Below are 15,625 nucleotides of genomic sequence, written 5' to 3'. Positions count from 1 at the left end.
GTGTGTTTATATGTGAGTGACCTTCTGTCTGCTGTTACTTAAACTTAAATAACGTCTACATAAGGGCTTTCGAAATTCCTGCCAGACATAAAACAGGGAGCTGAAACCCTGAAGTCTTAGTACGGTGGCCGATAGGGGGCACGTAAGCTCAAAAACTTTAAACGGTTAAGACAGGAGTGTTTATACTGCGTGATGCCAGGGTTGTGTGGTCTTGTTGAACTATAAATACCTCTTGCAATGCTTTAAGAAGTGTTAACAGAAGGTTCAATGTATTGTCTGCTGTTAGTCACAGTCGTTAGCAAAAAGCAACGACCGGACTAGCCGCTTACATGAATGAATAAACCTACTGGGTTCACATGGAGCTGGCTGGTGTTCGGGTTTAATTTGAACTGCTGCTTTTGACTTATTTGGTAGTCAAACTGCAGGTCCGTCTGCACCCGCGGTCACCTGTTACCTAGAAGTTAGCGGTGAGCTCGCGAGCTTATTTATTGTTAGCTTAGTGCTAGCAGGCTAATGTGCAATGGAAACGGGGGAGCCGCTAGATCCGGAATATGTCGGTAAGAACTGAAGTACAAACGGAACCGAAGCGGATAACGGGGGTTCAGAGGTGCAGAGCACTGCACAGACAGCTAACCCAGGTTTAACCGGGCTAATGCTACATTAGCCTCAGAGCTTTCCTGTTAGACACACACAAGGAAATGCGAGAGTGTGGTTTAGGTACAATACAACGGCTGAAAGCTAGTTTCAAATCAGCAAGAGTCTGTTTACACTGTCCTAGTCCACATCCAACAAACCCGGGTTATCTGGATTTAATCTAGACACCTTTGTATGGGGGGGGGGAGTTAAAACTATAATTTCCCCCCCTTTGTTAGTAGGTTTATACAGTCTGTGGGGTCTAGGCCAGATTTAAGGGGTCCAGGTTATGGGGTTTGTTTTCTTGTCTTTTCTTTTTTGTAATGGATAACTGCTCTGATGAGGTTTAGATGAAATATCACATTTTCCCTGTTTTTACGTGCTGAGAGTTAGGTTAAATGTGCATACAGAGACATTTATTGGTTATTTTATCAGTTAATCTGGTCCAGGTTCAGTAGTTGGGGGTCCAGATTATTTATTTACACATTTTTTATGCTTCTGATACGATCATTTGTCCCGATTTATTTTTTCCAGAGAAGGCCAAGGCATTCTGGAACAATGAGGATGTGGATCAGGTCTTCGATGTGGTTTTCAAGTACCTGGAGCACCTGAAGGCAGTTCTGAAGAGGAGTGGAACCACAGATAAAGGTTCTGATCCATGTCTGATGCGAGCGAGCGGGACTCTGGCAATCTTCCTATCCTGATCTTTACTCTCTGTCTTCTCTCAGAGTATGTCCAGGCCTTCAAGCTGCTAGAGCATCTGGACTGCTCCTCCTCCTTGGCCTCCCTCCAGGACCAGGACAGCTCGGTGGTTCAGGTGGTCATTGGCTCAGGTAAACCCCGGTAAATCTCAAGGCTTCGCTGTTGTGTTTGAGTCCGACTATTGCTGAGTGTTTATTCCTCCCCAGAAGAGCTGCTGCCAGCTGACATCCTCCAACACAGCCCTTCATCCTCTTGCTCCTCCTCTTCATCCTTCTTGCCTCCTTTTAATGGGTTATCCAGTCCAACAGCGTCTCCTGCTGGCAGAGAGGAGCTGCTGCCTCCCCTCGTGCCTGTCCAGCTGCAGTACCACCTCCACACCTGCTCCAAGGTAAACACACATTGATGTCATTCAGAATCAGCCCGAGAATTTATTTTGCCTAATTTGATCTCAAAAAGTTTCTTTCATTTATATGGTGCTTTTATTCTGAATCTTGATAATCTAACAGCCTGAAAACACGTTGATCCCTTTTAGTTTTTACCCAGAATCTTGAATATGTTGAAAACCTGATCCTTGTAATTATCTGAAATCTATCAAATAGTTTTTTTAATTTAGAAATCTGATATACTTCAGAACTTCAGAGCATCCTTATACGTTCCTGTAAGTAACTTGGGGCTTTTATCCTGAGAAGAAGCATTAACCTCCTAAGATCCAAACTCTTAATTTCTTTTAATTAATAAACTTTTAATTTCTCTTTGATATCTGGGCATATTGGGACCTAATGAATGTAAAAACAAAGAATTACCAGATTTTTTTTTTACCTGGTTTTTGTTTCTAAGAAAAATGAGAGCCACATATGAGGATATTTGCTTAAAATTTCGATAGAACAGTAGCAGTATAATGTCCTCGTAAGTGGATATCAGACCATTGTTGAGCAAAATTTAGTATTTTGGTCTAAATAACCCAAAATGTGACGTCCACATATGTGGACGGCAGGTCCTAGGAGGTTAAAGCAACTTGATAATGTCCAGTATCTAATTCATGACTTTTTTTAAAAAAAAGAAGAAACTGTCATAGTCAGTCCCTATACCAGACTGGGGGCATTTAATTTAACAGTGATCATTTACAGTTCGTAGCCAAAGGCTTTCTTTTAAATTCCTGAATATTTGAATATTTAAAATCCTGATAACGTGAGCTGTTTTTCGCTTTACAGTCCTGCCTGCCCTGTTTGCCGAGCATGACTCAGTCCACGCCGCTATTCTGGGGCCAGAACCCGCTGAAGATCCCGTTGCTCTGCGGCTTCAAGAGGCTGACCGCCATGCCACTGATTTCACCCGCCAAAGAGGGCGTGCTTTGGGACCACGGGGACCAGGAGCAGGAAGACGTAGGAAACTGGGACGTCATCTACAAGGCACCATGTGGGCTGAGCCTCCGTAACCATGACAACGTAATGCTTTTTCTGGAGGCTACAGAGAGCTATGACATCCTGCAGGTCAATAGATGATTTTTTTTTGCTGTGTTCAGTGTCTCTCTGTATATTCCTCCTTCAGGTCTTTAAAGTGGGTCAGTTTTCCTCCTGCAGGTTGATTTCTTCACCTTTAACCCCTCCGTGCGGTTGGACCCTCCTTCACCAGGGGGCCTTCGGCAGCCTGAACAGGACCTGAGCCGAGGGGCGGAGCCAATACCGGTGGAGCTGTGCGTCGGGGACGGTGGCTCCCGGCCTGCTGAATTCCGCTACAGGAAGGACCGCTGGCCACATGGCTGCTTCCTGAGCCGCGGCCCAAAGCTGTTCAAGGCCTGCTGTGACTGCACAGATGGCTGCAGTGATGCAAAGCGCTGCGCCTGCATGGCCTTGACTTCTGGAGAGCGCCACTATCGCCATCACAGGCTGTTACAGGCCAACCCATCAGGGTGAGGTGAACAAGTAGAGGTTTTTCAAAAGGAGCTAAAGCAGGAGCTTTAGGTTTCCCAGTGGAAGTATTGATCATTAACTGATTCACTGATTTGCTGACAAAGTGTTACCATGGTGATCAATCTTCAGGCTCTTTGAGTGTGGCCCGTGGTGCGGCTGTGACCGATCTCTCTGCCAGAACCGTCTCGTCCAGAGAGGCATCAGAGTCCGACTCCAGGTCTTCCAGACTGAGAACCGTGGCTGGGGGGTGCGTTGCCGTGACGACCTGGACCGTGGGACCTTTGTGTGCATTTACGCAGGTGAGTGTGGCTCAGCGTTCAGTGGCTCCGTCCAAGCCACGGTCTGTAAACTCGTCCTCTCATCTGTGTCCAGGTGTGGTGCTGCAGAGGGTCCTGAATCCCACCGAACCACCGCCGCCAAAGTTGACGAGGTCCGACCTGCCGTCTGACGATGAGGTGGAGGTCGTCACGGAGTGGCTGGCCCCACCTGTGCTGGAGGGCCGACGCAATGTGTTGGAAACGCCCCCGCCTGTGTCTCCGCCTACCTCACCTCTTTTGCATGTCCCTGTGATTCAGAGACCCTCCGACAGCGGCTCCAGCACCACAGACCAAGAAGAGGTTTGTTAGGCTCGTTTACTTTACTGTAAAGTTTTTTTTATTTTCAGAATAATTTTTTACATATTCTAATTCCAATATTTCTATACACATTTTATTATATTGTAAATATTTTTCATTTGTATTTGTATGGACATTATAGGTTTTCAATTTACATATTTTTATTTTTTCCTTTGAATATTTTGTGACCTGATTTTTAAAAGAATTATTGTTTATTTTAAATCATTTGTGTGTCCTGCATTCCTTTGAATATTTCCTCTAATTATTTGATTAAAATGTATTTTTGTGCCTTCATGATCTTTAGTTCAAAGTAAAAGGCTTCTATTTTCTTCTGTCAGATTCAGGCGGTGCTGGTTGGAGGTCTGCAGCCGACATCTCCTTCATCAGGTCAGTAATGACTCACACAAAACACACAAATGATACATTAACACAGCTGGTAAACAATTGGCTACTGTGTGTCAGGTGATCAAGAGCAAGACGAGAAGGTGGCATCAATGTCGGAGAGCGCTGGTGTGAATGGTACAAAGGCGAGCATGAGCTTAAAGAGAGCAGCGAAGGTGGACGAAGTTTGTTTTGTGGACGCAAGCAAGGAGGGAAACGTGAGCCGCTTCATCAACGTGAGTCCAGCTGATCAGGAACATGATGCTGAAGTTGGACTAGCTAGTATGTAATGATGTGCTACATGATCACTAGGGACACAGCTATGTTAGCATAACATAAACACAGTGAACCTGGAGGATGAACGCTAACTTTTTTTCACTTGATGAAAGTTAACATGAGGGTTCCCGATGGTTAGAGACAAATGCAATCGCATGGCAGGATGCTGTAAACAGAACAAACTTCAGTCAGGAGAACAACTGAGATAATCCATCCACAATACGAGGTTAGTCATTAATATACTGCAACAACATGGGAATAGAGCAGCTGCCAGAGAATTCAACATTAATGAATCAATGGTACAGAAGTGGAGGAAGCAAGAAGAATGAGTTAAGTTTGACATATCTGACGTTTTATAACTGTATTTTATAAACGGTTTCACACGATTTCTTTAGACAATTTAAAACTTTTAAACAAAACATTTTTTTAATTTCATTAGTAATTTCAAAATGTTATATATATGTGTGTGATTGTGTGTGTGTGTGTGTTTCTAATATTTTCTTTATACTTTTCATTGTGTTAATCTTGTTCACAAGATTTTTTTGCATCTTTAAAACTTTCTAAAGAATTAAAAAAATGTGTCTTTTGTTTTTGCTTGTACATTTTTCTCCAAAGCATTTTTGGACATTTCCTTTATAGTTTGTAGTTATTTTCAAAATATTAACTGCTTAGTTTAAATTGTGGAATTTTCCCCCTTTTAGTTCATAGTTTATATATTTTTTATGCTAATGAAGAAGAAATCTTCTTCTTGTTTATTATTATTATTATTATTATTATTATTATTGTTATTATTATTGATATCATGTGATCTCTAACCCCGCCCACAGCACAGCTGCCAGCCGAACCTTTTCATCCAGAATGTCTTCATCGACTCCCACGACCCCGCCTTCCCCGTCGTTGCCTTCTTCACCAGCAGGTGAGGAAGAGAACTGAGAGGACGTTAATGTGGGTTATTATTAGTGGTCATTTTAATAATTGTCCTCTTTGTTTTCTTGCTGTAGGGCCGTAGTGGCTGGCACTGAGCTCACCTGGGACTACTCTGCCAACGTCCAGATCGATTCACTGCAAAAACAGGAAGTGTCTTGTCTCTGCGAAAGCGACAATTGTCATGGGAGATTCACCATCGAGGAGAACCTATGTGAAGTTTGTGAGGTTGAAGGTCACATAGCAATGGAGGCCAAGTGATCCTCCATACAGTTTGTTAGTAACAGTTTTGGTATTTAGAGGGTTTTTTTCCTAAAAAGAAAATAAAAGTTCAGCTATTTTACTCTGAAAGTTTTTCAAGTCTTTATTATTGGGAAGGCTTTAATTTTGAGAACCCTTTTTCTGTGTTTGAGCTTTTATTTTTTGTATCTCTACTTTGGTCATTTTATTTTGACACTACCATGGATTTAATGTTCAAACAGCCAGTACAACTTTTCTCCTGAAACTGGTGCCCAAAGTGTCAAAGTTCTGTGTTCATTTTTAAGCAATAATAAACGTTGCTTTGAAAACCTTCAACATGAGTAAATGGTTTACTATTGGTGCAGCTCTGTGGGGGATTTGAAATTGTATATAAATGTCGGAATGTATTTATTACAGCCTTTATTTAAAAAAATATGTATATATGCAACTGAATTTATCATTTATGGCAGTTTTTTTTTTTTTTTTTTACATTTGTTTGTAATTTATTCCTAATATTTCCATTATTTCTGAAAAGTCACTTGGACACTCCAGCTTTTGGTTGCGGACTTTCGGTTGTAGCCCAGCAATGCTTTTATTATGAAATTTCAGACCGGATATTCGGTATTGTTTATATCGCCTCTCTCGGTCTTCACCGACTCTCCACCATACATTCGAGCCAAAGATGAGATCTCTGTGGCGGGCTGTGCGTGTCTTCCTCCTCGGCCTCTCCTTGGCCTCCCTTTCCCTGTCCGGTGCGTCCCGGTTCCACATCCCGCCTCATGACCAGGTGGCCCGGGTCGCGCGCTTCGTTGCGCACCAGGTGGACTGGGCCTCCATGGCCACCATCTCCACCCACAAACCGGTGGTGGGCCAGCCGTTCTCTAATGTCTTCTCGGTGAGCGACGGGCCAAGGGGCTCGGGCTCCGGGGTGCCTTACATGTACCTGACCCGCATGGAGATCTCCGTGCAGGACCTGGAGGTGAGCCTGACCCAGGATATCAGTATTAAAACAGGAACTGAGCCTTCCTGTTCAGAAGTCAGTTTACAAACTAGAATTTAGTGTACTCGACACTCTCTGTATCTGCGCTGTGTTGCTGTAAAAGGCACTGCTTCTCGTTCAGAACTCCATTAAGAAAACCTTTGATTTTACCGTGAAAGCCATTAAAGTTCAATGTTACAGGTTCTGGAGCGATAAAGCGTAAAATTAAATAACATTTGACTTTAGTGATCTTCTGCTTTAAAAAGCCATCAGCTGTCAGTAACTTATTCTATACAAAACAAAAGTGTGGAACTTGGTAAACACAATATTTACTAACAACACGCTTATGTAAATGTTTGTAGTGATTAGCACTGTTTTTAAAATGCTACTGCAGAATTATTGCAAACACATCAAGAATATTTATTTTAATACTCCTGACATATAGAAGAGCAAAACTGCCAAGGTCTAAAATGCATTTACAAAAACGGAAAGATAAAAAATAGATAAAAATATTTAGAATTTTATTGATTTTAAAAAAATGAAATAAAAAGGTATAAATAGCCTGATTTAATGTTCTTTAATTTGTTTTGGGGTTTTTTGTATCTTCTTTATCTTTTCTATTTTACTAAAATATATAGTTTTTTTTAATTGAAATTTTTAGTTCACAAAATAATGTTAATGATGATTTTCTTTCCCATGGGGAAGAAATGTATCATTAACATTATTTTGTGCATTTAAGGTAATTTTTTTTTTTAACATTTTAATATTCAGACTTTCATTTTAAAGGTTATTTGAAGTTATGTGAAATAATGTGAAGTTATGCTGAGATATAAAATCATGAATAGTTGAGTTTATAAAACTGCATTTTACATAAACTGTGATGTAAGTGCAGCATGACTCAGCATATTTTCCTGACAGTGACTCAGCAGTTGTCAGTCACATGTCAAAGCAGAAGTTGAGACCACAGAAGAAGAAACGAGTGCTTGAAATCTGCTGAAACGACACAGAAAACAGGTTTAAATGAAGTTCAGCTTTGTTAAAGTTTGCTTTATTACAGGAAGTTATCAAAATTAAACAGAGCAGCAGCTTTTTATTGTCTTGCAGAAGGTTATAAAGTTTGTTTGAGCTAAAAAGTCATTTTCTCAGGATTAAATATTTATTTTTAGTACCTCCAGTTTTAATGACCTCAGTTTCTTTCTCACTTCTTCAAGATAAGATAAGATAAGATAACTCTTTATTGTCATTGCACAGTCATACATAGTACAATAGTACAATGAAATTGGAAAACTGTCCTACACATACATACTACATACACTACATATAACACAACACGACCCGATACGAAACATCACAACACAACACAAACAACACAACATAGTATAATAACTTAGTAATAAAAAAGAAGAATAAGTGTATTTGTATTGCACACTGTTATTAATGCACATTAATTGTTATTGCACCTTCTTATAAATATAAATATTATTATTGTTACTGTTGTTACCTCCCCCCCCCCAAAAAAAGTCCAGGTAGCCAGTCAGGTCAGCTATTTGCATTGATCAGGGCTATTGCCCTGTTGTAAAAGCTGTCCTTGAGTCTATTTGTTCGGGACCTCAGCAGCCTGAACCTCCTGCCAGACGGCAGCAGCTTAAACACCCGGTGTCCTGGGCGTGTACCGTCCCGTAGGATGCTGCGTGCCCTCTTGAGACAGCGAGTGCTGTACAGGTCCTTCAGGGAAGGAAGAGGATGTCCAATGATTTTTTGGGACATATTCAAGCAGGTTTTAATGGTTCAAATTGCAGATTTTTGTCCCAGACATATAAAATGATTAATGATTCTCATATTTAGATATTATTTGTCTGTATATGGAGGATGAAATGCCTAAATTAAAAAAAGATAAACAAATAAATAAATAAATATTTTAATTTTAAGAAAAATATAGCATTAAATAAGAATTGGACACAACTAATTAATTAAAAGTATACGTTTTAATAATGCTATAAGATGTGTGTATGCGTGTGTTACCTGTGCTGTGTGTATTGATGCAGGTGAGCCCTGTGGCGTCTCTGTCCATGTCTCTGGCTCAGACTGATTACTGCAGGCAGCAGAGCTTTGACCCTCAGAGTCCGCTCTGTGCTCACATCATCCTGTCTGGATCTGTACAGGAGGTATGTACACACACCTGTGTTTCACACATGATCAGTTCGGACCCGTCACATGATCACCTCCTCCTGCTGTGGTTCAGGTGAACGGGACAGAGGCGGAGTTTGCAAAGAAAGCGCTGTTCACTCGTCACCCCGAGATGATCGAGTGGCCGAGCGACCACAACTGGTTCTTCGCCAAGTTCAACATCACACAGGTACTACTGCAAATACTACAACCTAATACCACAGTACTACTGCAAATACTACAACCTAATACCACAGTAGTACGGCAAATACTACAACATAATACCACAGTACTACTGCAAATACTACAACCTAATACCACAGTAGTACGGCAAATACTACAACATAATACCACAGTAGTACGGCAAATACTACAACATAATACCACAGTAGTACTGCAAATACTACAACATAATACCACTGTAGTACAGCAAATACTACAACATAATACCACTGTAGTACAGCAAATACTACAACCTAATACCACAGTAGTACTGCAAATAGTACAACATAATACCACTGTAGTACAGCAAATACTACAACATAATACCACAGTAGTACTGCAAATACTACAACATAATACCACAGTAGTACTGCAAATACTACAACATAATACCACAGTAGTACAGCAAATACTACAACATAATACCACAGTAGTACTGCAAATACTACAACATAATACCACAGTAGTACAGCAAATACTACAACATAATACCACAGTAGTACAGCAAATACTACAACATAATACCACAGTAGTACAGCAAATACTACAACATAATACCACAGTAGTACAGCAAATACTACAACATAATACCACAGTAGTACTGCAAATACTACAACATAATACCACAGTACTACTGCAAATACTACAACCTAATACCACAGTACTACTGCAAATACTACAACCTAATACCACAGTAGTACTGCAAATACTACAACATAATACCACAGTAGTACTGCAAATACTACAACATAATACCACAGTAGTACTGCAAATAGTACAACATAATACCACTGTAGTACAGCAAATACTACAACATAATACCACATTAGTACTGCAAATACTACAACATAATACCACAGTAGTACTGCAAATACTACAACATAATACCACTGTAGTACTGCAAATACTACAACATAATACCACTGTAGTACAGCAAATACTACAACATAATACCACTGTAGTACTGCAAATACTACAACATAATACCACTGTAGTACAGCAAATACTACAACATAATACCACAGTAGTACTGCAAATACTACAACATAATACCACTGTAGTACAGCAAATACTACAACATAATACCACTGTAGTACTGCAAATACTACAACATAATACCACAGTAGTACTGCAAATACTACAACATAATACCACTGTAGTACAGCAAATACTACAACATAATACCACTGTAGTACTGCAAATACTACAACATAATACCACTGTAGTACAGCAAATACTACAACATAATACCACTGTAGTACTGTAAATACTACAACATAATACCACTGTAGTACTGCAAATAGTACAACATAATACCACTGTAGGACAGCAAATACTACAACATAATACCACTGTAGTACTGCAAATACTACAACATAATACCACTGTAGTACTGCAAATACTACAACATAATACCACTGTAGTACAGCAAATACTACAACATAATACCACTGTAGTACTGCAAATACTACAACATAATACCACTGTAGTACAGCAAATACTACAACATAATACCACTGTAGTACTGCAAATACTACAACATAATACCACAGTAGTACTGCAAATACTACAACATAATACCACTGTAGTACTGCAAATACTACAACATAATACCACAGTAGTACTGCAAATACTACAACATAATACCACTGTAGTACTGCAAATACTACAACATAATACCACAGTAGTACTGCAAATACTACAACATAATACCACTGTAGTACAGCAAATACTACAACATAATACCACTGTAGTACAGCAAATACTACAACATAATACCACTGTAGTACTGCAAATACTACAACATAATACCACAGTAGTACTGCAAATACTACAACATAATACCACTGTAGTACAGCAAATACTACAACATAATACCACTGTAGCACTGCAAATACTACAACATAATACCACTGTAGTACAGCAAATACTACAACATAATACCACTGTAGTACAGCAAATACTACAACATAATACCACAGTAGTACTGCAAATACTACAACATAATACCACTGTAGTACTGCAAATACTACAACATAATACCACTGTAGTACTGCAAATACTACAACATAATACCACTGTAGTACAGCAAATACTACAACATAATACCACTGTAGTACTGCAAATACTACAACATAATACCACTGTAGTACAGCAAATACTACAACATAATACCACTGTAGTACAGCAAATACTACAACATAATACCACTGTAGTACTGCAAATACTACAACATAATACCACTGTAGTACTGCAAATACTACAACATAATACCACAGTAGTACTGCAAAGTATCCTGCGGGACCAACATCACCCTGCGCGCCACCTTTTCCATCTGCTGCCCTCAGGGAGAAGGTACAGGTCTATACAGGCCAGAACATCCAGACTGGCCAACAGCCTGTATCCACAGGCTGTGAGGCTCCTGAACTCTCTGCCCCCCTCTCACGGACAATAACCATATCCAACTTCTTAATAGCAATGAACTGGTCTGCATTGGTGCATCATATCTTTATTCTCTTCCCCCTCCTGCCCCCCCCCCCCCCCCCCCCCCCCTCTTTCTTAAATAGATAACTATCATATCTGATATCATATCTCACAGTACAATAATATTGAATGGGTTGCATTGTTGTATTTTGTCATGTTTCTCAGGTCTTTGTCTGAATTTCTACGAACATTATTGCTAAGGATTGTCTTATTGCATTGGAGTCACACTGGGTTAAATATGTACACTTGGGTTTTAAGGGGTATTTATTATTTTCTTCTTTTTTTTGGGTTGTATGGAAGCCCCAAACGCAATTTCATTGTTCTTGACAATGACAATAAATAAATAAATACTAAATACTACAACATAATACATAATACTAAAACATAATAGTTCAAGTCAGTTCAAGTTCAGATAATTACTGAACTTGACCTGCTATGAATGCTTTGAAACAATCCCACAGTACTACTACATGTTCATTGTTAGAGATATAATAAGTATAAGTACTACTAATATTTCTAATAATACTATAAATACTGTTGAATGTTTCCACTATAATAATACAAGTTAAATGTGAACGTGCAGTACACTCATGCTTCTGTTATGCTGTTGTCATTTTAAAACATGACACAAATATCAGTACTGATATAATAATCCACTTTAAATCCATGATACTACTTGTTTAAAACAACTCAATATATATTATAAGTATATATTATAATACTACACTATCATAATGATGGTATAATAATGATGGATAATACTACTAACACTAAAACACCACACAGATACAGGTAGTACACAATACTTCTAATAATAGAAGTACTACCACCTGCCACTAGCAGTAACTCAGTAGTAATTCAACCTATAAATACTGTCACACAAACTATAAATATCAACTTGACTTCAATTCTCTTAAATTTTCTGTTATTTTCTTCTTAATTTAACACACACATTTAACTCACACTTCTGCGCACTTCTGTATGCTCATGTAAAGCTGAGGACACGAGCCAAAGAATTTCATTATGGCTAAATGTGGCTACTCGGTTTATCTGTACTTGACATTAAAACTTGAAACTAGTAATACCAGAAAATTTACAGTAATAATATTACTGATACAAAAGCATAACTGAGCTATTTATAATACTAGAAAGACACTGCCATAGTACTATTATTAAAAATTATAATAATACCACTAATACTACAGGTACTCCAGCATCACACACCTTGTAATACTAGCTCTATCATTACTGTAGCACTTGTAGTCCTGAGTGCACACCTGTGCTGCTCTCAGCCAATCATGTGACATGAAGTCAGCAGGCTGGTCCTCCTTCCTTGTGTTTCAGGTGTGGGTGTTGGATTACTTTGGCGGGGTGAAGACCGTCACTCCTGATGAGTATTTCCAGGCAACGCCGTACAGGAAGCACCACTGATGGTTTGTAGTCCTACTGTTCTGTTTGTAGTCCATCACTTCCTGCTGGAGCTGACACCACGCCTCCGTTTAAAGATGTGCAGTTAAACCATCGTCTTGTTAATTTTTCTGCTCATTTTGTTTTTTATTCTGTTCAGGATTCGAACCTGCGAACCCCGCAACCAGAATGTACGAGATGCAAAATCCTCCTCAGGAGTTACACGCCGATTAATCTGCTACGAATCCATGAATTTATCCAACCGCTGAATCCACGTCATTTACATCATGCCTGCTTTATTCTTAATTTTAGATTTGAAAGCTTCTGTTTCTGAAAACAGGCAAACAAAATCAGATGAAGTGTCCTAAACACAGAAGTTGTCTTTAACTCAGACTTAAATTGTTGCGTTTGGAGCTTTTCTTTCCTGCAGCTGAAACACTCGATGACATTCAGGCATCAGAAGTCAGTGTTACATTTTAATCTCCTCTTTCCTTTGATTCACTTAAAAAGATTTCAAATGACTCTGTGAATGTGTGTGTGCTCAGGTGTTTGAAAAGACTATTGTTGTTTTGCAGATTTAAACATTATTAAAAAGCCAAGTGTGTTGGTGGAGTTTGACCAGCAGAGGGAGACGTCACGCTGAAAAGTTAAAGCTGCCAGTCCAGAGGAGGATTAAATCGATAAATACTTGTATAGGAAAATTTTTAATGGAATATATGTTTGTAGGCAAACTTTAGCACCACTTTAAAACAGAACAAATCTTTTTCTGAGCATCAACTTTTGTATTTGACCTTTGACCTGGATGCTGTTTAACTAACCGATTTAAATGTGCAGTTTGAAAAGAATTGCACATAATGTACTTTGTAAATCCACAAATAGCACTTTATGGAACACAAATCATTTTTAATGAAACAGCAGGAGACATCAGTAACCACACTAACTACATTTCCCTTGAGTCTTTGCCAGTAACAGGCTGTTTATTACTTGTGGGTGATGTAGTAGAGTTTTTTTATATGCTAAAAGAAAATCTTTATTTTGTTTTTAGATATTAGTGAATCAAATAACCCCAGATCCTCCTTCATGCTTCTTGTTTAGAATAATAATAACTAGGCTCCTTATAGGCGGGACTTTCCTTTGTTGCAAACATGGCTTATTTAGGCATTGCTGAAAGGGGAGGAGCTTTGATTATTTGCCTTAAACATAACTTTATTAATAACATTATGACCTGCTGTTTCTTCAAGCTGAATAACAGCTGTAAGTGTTTGCTGTGAAATTTTATTTTTTTGGAAGAAAAATAAAGATTTGTATTAAAGCCTCCTCATCTGTTTTGTGTTTTATTTGTTTTTGTTTTTTAACACATTTAGACTTACTTCACCAACTTATTGTCAGCTGTATGTACTTATTTTATTTATCTTCATTCATTTTCAATGCATAATTAGTTTTTTTTATTTTATTTTGAATGGTTGTGGTTTGATGTTTATTTGCATTATTTTATCCACATAACCCAATTTAATCGCTTAATATTTTTAAACAATAAATGAGAAGTAAATAAAATGGAAAGTAAATGACAGTAAGAGCATCTTAATCTCTGACTCTTTAATGAGTTTGTGGTCTCTGAATGAAACATGAGCTTCACTGAGTTAATTATGTTAACATGAAAGTCAGAATGGAGCAAAAACCAGGATTTTTGGCCACATCTACCACTTACCTATCACTCATGGTTTTAACACCATCACCAAGATGTATATTTTTAAAAATATTCAGCATTCAGAGGACAACAGATCCTCTTAGATCTCTTATATCCACTATATAGATTATAATTATCCTATGAACTGGCGAGAATGGTGGGTTATGTTGCTCAGTTCTTGACAGCAGCTGTAACTCATAAGCTATGGATGATAGGTAAGAGTTGAAACTGTTGCTGAGGGCCACTGTTGACCTACTGGTCATACTTTAAGAACCCTGGGCCTACTCTGCGTTGACCTGAACACGATGGATGCTTAATAGTCGCCTCTATAAAAGATATTTGGCTCAACTACTGACAATGATGTCCCAGATATATTCTTTCGCTGATTCGTGACATCCTCTTTTGAAAGTAAATTGGGCAGTTCTGACTTCAAGTTTTCAGTTTTGATCTGTCATGACTGGACAAATAATTCTGAGCTGACACCATCAAGTTTTTTATTTGAAATTTACAAAACTAAATAAAGTAATCGAAGGAAACAACCATGAGCTGTGTCAGTCCATGAGTCAGTCATATTGGCATGTTTGCTGGCGTAGTGAGTGAAATGTTGTTTGGGTAGACATGAAAATAAGCTGTTATTCAGAATGTCCTTTTATGGGAATACAGGCCTTCTTGACTACACCCATTATGCACCTGCAACAGGAAACAGAAAGACAATTGCCAACCCGACAGCCCAAACAGGTGGAGTCATCAGATGGAAGTGATGAAAGCAACTACTAATTTGATAGATCCAGCCAAAAAACACTGGCCACTAGGGTTGACATCTCCAATAATGAGATGTACTTTGGCGTTGCTTTCCTGACCATAGACCATACATATCCACATGCAGTGTTGTACAAAAGTGTTTGCCCCCTTCCTGGTTTCCTATTAGACAAAGATAACACAAGTTAACACAAAATGCAGTTTCTAAATTAAGGTATTTATTATTGGGGGGGCAGGATGT

General features: G+C 38.8%; 2 protein-coding genes across 2 annotated transcripts; both read left to right on the top strand.

Annotated features, from left to right (window-relative positions):
• Window positions 1-520: 520 nt before the first annotated feature.
• On the top strand, window positions 521-5,701 carry setdb2 (SET domain bifurcated histone lysine methyltransferase 2). The gene is made up of 12 exons (XM_085347521.1): window positions 521-557; window positions 1,168-1,281; window positions 1,362-1,466; window positions 1,542-1,723; window positions 2,547-2,825; window positions 2,916-3,244; window positions 3,375-3,544; window positions 3,618-3,862; window positions 4,198-4,246; window positions 4,322-4,476; window positions 5,344-5,432; window positions 5,518-5,701. Exons 1-12 carry the CDS (start codon window positions 521-523, stop codon window positions 5,699-5,701), a joined length of 1,938 nt encoding a protein of 645 aa, XP_085203647.1.
• Window positions 5,702-6,312: 611 nt separating this feature from the next.
• creg1 (cellular repressor of E1A-stimulated genes 1) lies at window positions 6,313-13,947 on the top strand. Its single transcript, XM_085347522.1, has 5 exons — window positions 6,313-6,659; window positions 8,705-8,824; window positions 8,902-9,015; window positions 12,876-12,964; window positions 13,099-13,947. Exons 1-4 carry the CDS (start codon window positions 6,363-6,365, stop codon window positions 12,960-12,962), a joined length of 618 nt encoding a protein of 205 aa, XP_085203648.1. The 5' UTR covers window positions 6,313-6,362; the 3' UTR covers window positions 12,963-12,964; window positions 13,099-13,947.
• The last annotated feature ends 1,678 nt before the right edge of the window (window positions 13,948-15,625 follow it).

The sequence above is a fragment of the Diplotaxodon limnothrissa genome, linkage group LG23, assembly GCF_057381915.1.
Source record: "Diplotaxodon limnothrissa isolate DT_005_m linkage group LG23, D_limnothrissa_male_GT1.1, whole genome shotgun sequence".
In the NCBI taxonomy this organism is placed as follows: domain Eukaryota; kingdom Metazoa; phylum Chordata; class Actinopteri; order Cichliformes; family Cichlidae; genus Diplotaxodon; species Diplotaxodon limnothrissa.
This window is presented reverse-complemented; position numbering and strand designations above follow the sequence as displayed.